The 4,328-nt window shown below is 51.4% G+C and overlaps 1 protein-coding gene across 1 annotated transcript; it reads left to right on the forward strand.

Annotated features, from left to right (window-relative positions):
• Positions 1–737: 737 nt before the first annotated feature.
• LOC121825611 (uncharacterized) lies at positions 738–4,100 on the forward strand (the record flags this gene model as incomplete). Its single annotated transcript, XM_076562947.1, is given in 3 exon segments — positions 738–1,424; positions 1,426–2,674; positions 2,824–4,100. Coding segments are annotated over 3 exon segments (3,213 nt in total), but the record flags the coding sequence as incomplete, so codon positions are not given.
• Between the last annotated feature and the right edge of the window lie 228 nt (positions 4,101–4,328).

Below are 4,328 nucleotides of genomic sequence, written 5' to 3' on the forward strand. Positions count from 1 at the left end.
GTCAGAGGACTCCTGTGTGGAGTCCATCCATTTAAGGGGACCAGGAACCAATCTTAGAGTTCTGTGGCCCTGTCTGTATGGTTTTTGGATCCGTGTACATCAACACGGGTTCCAGAGACCCTCTGTTGCACCCGGGAATCTGTTAGTCTGTTAAGGCCTTGTCATTTCTTTATTGTCTGTTCTTGTGTTTGTTTTTTGTTTCTCTCCCCTTTGTTCATTAGCTTTCTAAACTAACCATGGGGACAACTCCATCTTCCCCCTTGGATTTAACCCTTGCTCACTGGCAGGACGTGCAAGACACGGCGAACAACAACAGTGTGAATGTCAGGAAGCGTAAGTGGGTGAGATTTTGCTCCGCAGAGTGGCCAACTCTTAATGTTGGCTGGCCGGCGGAGGGCACGTTTGATCTGGCCATTATCCAGAAAGTAGAGGAAATAGTTTTTAGACCCCGTTCGGGATACCCGGACCCGATTCCATATGTAGTTACCTGGCGGGGCCTGATTGATCGGCTTGAAGGTCCCCTGCCATGGGTCAAACCTTTCCTCCCTGCCAGGAAAGCCAAACAGACAGGTGGCATGCCTGAGGTCCTGCAGGGAGGGACTGATGAAACTGAACTTTTCCCCCCACCATACTCCCCTAGGGCACAACCGACGGTGCAGCCGACAGCACCACCACCAGAGCCAGCTTTGGCCCTACAACCCCCACGGGGTCCCGCACAGGCAACGAGAAGCCGCTGAGGGGCGATCCCTCAACCTGACACCACAGTTGCCCTCCCTCTGAGGCCGGCGGGACCCCCAGATGAGGACGGGAATCAGCCCTTCCATTACTGGCCATTTGCCACTAGTGATCTCTATAATTGGAAGGCACAGAATGTCCCTTTCTCTAAAGACCCCCAAGACTTAATTAACCTTTTAGAGACTGTTCTTTTCACGCACCAGCCCACCTTTGACGATTGCCAGTAACTCCTGGGCATCCTCTTCACCATTGAAGAGAGGAGACGGATCCTGGAACACGCCCGAAAGCTTGTCCCCGGGCCTACTGGAGACCCCCTGACTGATCCGGCTGTTATAACTGCTGCTTTCCCTTCTACCCGCCCCAACTGGGACTATAACGCGGCGGAAGGTAAGGAGAGTCTCCGAGTTTATCGCCAGGCTCTGTTGGCGGGTCTCAAAGCAGCGGCACGAAAGCCGACAAATATGGCCAAAGTCTATGATATAAGACAGGGAGTGGACGAGAGTCTGGCTGCCTATTTAGAAAGGTTAATGACCGCCTTTAAACAATACACCCCGTATGATCCTGAGTCACCGATGACAACACAGGCGGTCATACTAGCCTACATAAACCAGGCAGCACCAGATATTAGAAAAAAGTTGCAGTCATTAGACAGACTAGAAGAAAGAAACCTCAGGGAGCTAGTAGCTAGTAGCGGTGGCGGAAAAGGTATATAACAAGAGAGAGACAGAGGAGCAGAAGGAAGAAAGGAAAGAGAAACAAAGGCAACAAAGAGAGGATAGACGAGATATGAGGCAGGAAAGGAATCTAACTAAACTGTTAGAACAACAGCAGGCACAATTGGAGAGAGTCCTGTTGGCAACTGAGAAAGGAATTCTTAGAGGAGCTGGAACGCCCCAACCCAAGCCAAAACCCAAGGTAGGAAGAAACCAATGTGCGTATTGCAGGGAAGAAGGACACTGGGTCAGGAATTGCCCCAAGAAGAAAAAGGTACCGCATGTCCCAACGCTAGCAACCACTCTGGAAGAAGAAAGTGACTAGGGGGGACGGGGCTCAGCACCCCTCCCTGAGCCCAGGGTAACCTTAAAGGTGGAGGGGAAGCCAATCCAATTTATGGTAGACACAGGAGCTGAGAGTTCGGTCCTCCTGGCCCCTGCTGGACCCCTGTCCTCAAAACGAACCTGGGTACAGGGAGCCCCAGGAACTAAGTCGTATTCATGGACTACTCAAAGAACTGTGGACTTAGGCATGGGGAAAGTAACCCATTCCTTCCTGGTGATACCAGAATGCCCATATCCCTTGCTTGGGAGAGATCTCCTGTCTAAAATGAGAGCTCAAATTCATTTCTCAGACGAGGGAGCTTGGCTAATGGACCAAAAACGGAGGCCGATACAAGTACTCCTGACAACTGACCTAGTCGAGGAATACAGGCTCCACCTAGAACCTGAGGCTCCCGGGCAAGAAATTCAGGCTTGGCTCCAAAAATTTCCCCTAGCTTGGGCAGAAACTGGGGGAATGGGACTAGCGAAGCATAGGCCTCAGGTCTATGTAGAGATCAAATCAGATGCTGATCCAGTCAAAGTCCGCCGGTACCCCATGTCCCTAGAAGCAAAGAAGGGAATAACACCTCATATAAGGAGGCTTCTGAGTTTGGGAGTCCTGCGACCAATTCAGTCCGCATGGAACACTCCTTTGTTGCCAGTCAAGAAACCCCACACAGGGGACTACAGGCCAGTCCAGGACTTAAGGGAAGTGAACAAGAGAGTGGTGGATATTCACCCCACTGTGCCTAACCCATATACCCTGCTGAGCTCACTACCTCCAGACCGGCAGTGGTACTCTGTTCTGGACTTGAGGGATGCCTTTTTCAGCCTCCCTTTAGCCCCCAAGAGTCAACCGTATTTTGCTTTGAGTGGCACGACCCTGAGATCGGGATCAGCGGGCAGCTGACATGGACTAGACTCCCTCAAGGGTTCAAAAATTCTCCAACCATATTTGATGAGGCTCTTCATGAAGATCTGGGTGAGTATCGCACCCAAAATCCAGACATCAGCTTGTTACAATATGTAGATGACTTGTTGATTGCTGCAGTCGATAGAGCAGCCTGCCTTAAAGGGACTGAGAACTTGCTGCTGACCCTAGGACACCTAGGGTACCGAGCCTCGGCCAAAAAGGCCCAAATTTGTAAGAGGCAGGTCGGGTATCTGGGGTATGTCCTTAAGGAGGGTAAAAGGTGGCTGTCGGATGCCAGGAAGGAAACGGTCTTGAAAATACTCGCTCCTACAACACCAAGGCAGGTGAGAGAGTTTCTGGGGACAGCGGGATTCTGCCGCCTCTGGATTCCCAGATTCGCTGAAGTGGCTAAGCCCCTATATGAGGTCACTAGAAACACAACAGATTTTGTCTGGACAGAGAGGGAACAACGAGCATTTGAGGAACTGAAACGGAAACTGCTGGAGGCCCCAGCACTTGGCCTACCAGACATCAACAAACCCTTCCACCTTTATGTGGATGAGAGTAGGGGCATTGCCAAAGGGGTCCTCACCCAGACCTTGGGACCCTGGAAAAGACCGGTGGCATATCTGTCAAAAAGGTTGGACCCAGTGGCTGCGGGGTGGCCTCCATGCCTAAGAATAATTGCGGCCGTAGCTCTGCCAGTTAAAGATGCAGACAAACTGACTCTTGGTCAGAGACTGACTATTGCAACCCCGCATGCCCTGGAGGGAATCCTTAAACAGCCCCCAGATCGATGGATCAGTAATGCAAGGCTCACTCACTACCAGGCCCTCCTTCTTAACCTAGCCAGATTGACTTATCAAGTCCCAACAGCTCTGAACCCAGCCACCCTACTGCCTGATCCCGACCTGGAGGCTCCACTTCACGACTGTGCTGGGATCCTGGCTCAGGCACACTGCATACGCCCAGATCTGCAAGATGTTCCACTACCAGATGCAGAGGAAAACTGGTTCACGGATGGGAGCAGCTACATGCGTGATGGACAAAGGTATGCGGGGGCAGCAGTGACTACCAGTGAAACCGCCGTGTGGGCCACTGCATTGCTGCCAGGGACTTCAGCACAAAAGGCCGAATTAATAGCCTTAACAAACGCCCTCCAACTCGGGAAGGACAAGAAGCTGAACATTTACACTGATAGCAGGTATGCATTTGCCACTGCACATATCCATGGGGCTATATACTTGGAGAGGGGGCTGTTAACTGCAGAGGGAAAGACTATTAAAAATAAACAAGAAATCCTAGAGCTACTAAAGGCCCTCTGGGCCCCCAAGAAACTAGCAATCATGCACTGCCCAGGGCACCAGAAAGGAGAAGGGCCGATTCAACAAGGAAACAATTTGGCGTCTGCGTAGGGACAGTGCCAACCAAGTACCAGGCCCATTGTAATAATACCCGACCCCTCCCTGACCAGGACGTTTACCTGCAGCCTCCTGATAATACTTGGTGGGCATGTTCCACGGGACTAACTCCCTGTGCACATGTTCTGGTCCTCAATAGAACTAAGGGCTTTTGTATAATGATCCGGCTTCTGCCACGGTTGATATACTATTCTGAGGAAGAGCTAGAAAGTCTTGCCAGAC

Source organism: Peromyscus maniculatus, chromosome X, assembly GCF_049852395.1.
Source record: "Peromyscus maniculatus bairdii isolate BWxNUB_F1_BW_parent chromosome X, HU_Pman_BW_mat_3.1, whole genome shotgun sequence".
Classification (NCBI taxonomy): domain Eukaryota; kingdom Metazoa; phylum Chordata; class Mammalia; order Rodentia; family Cricetidae; genus Peromyscus; species Peromyscus maniculatus.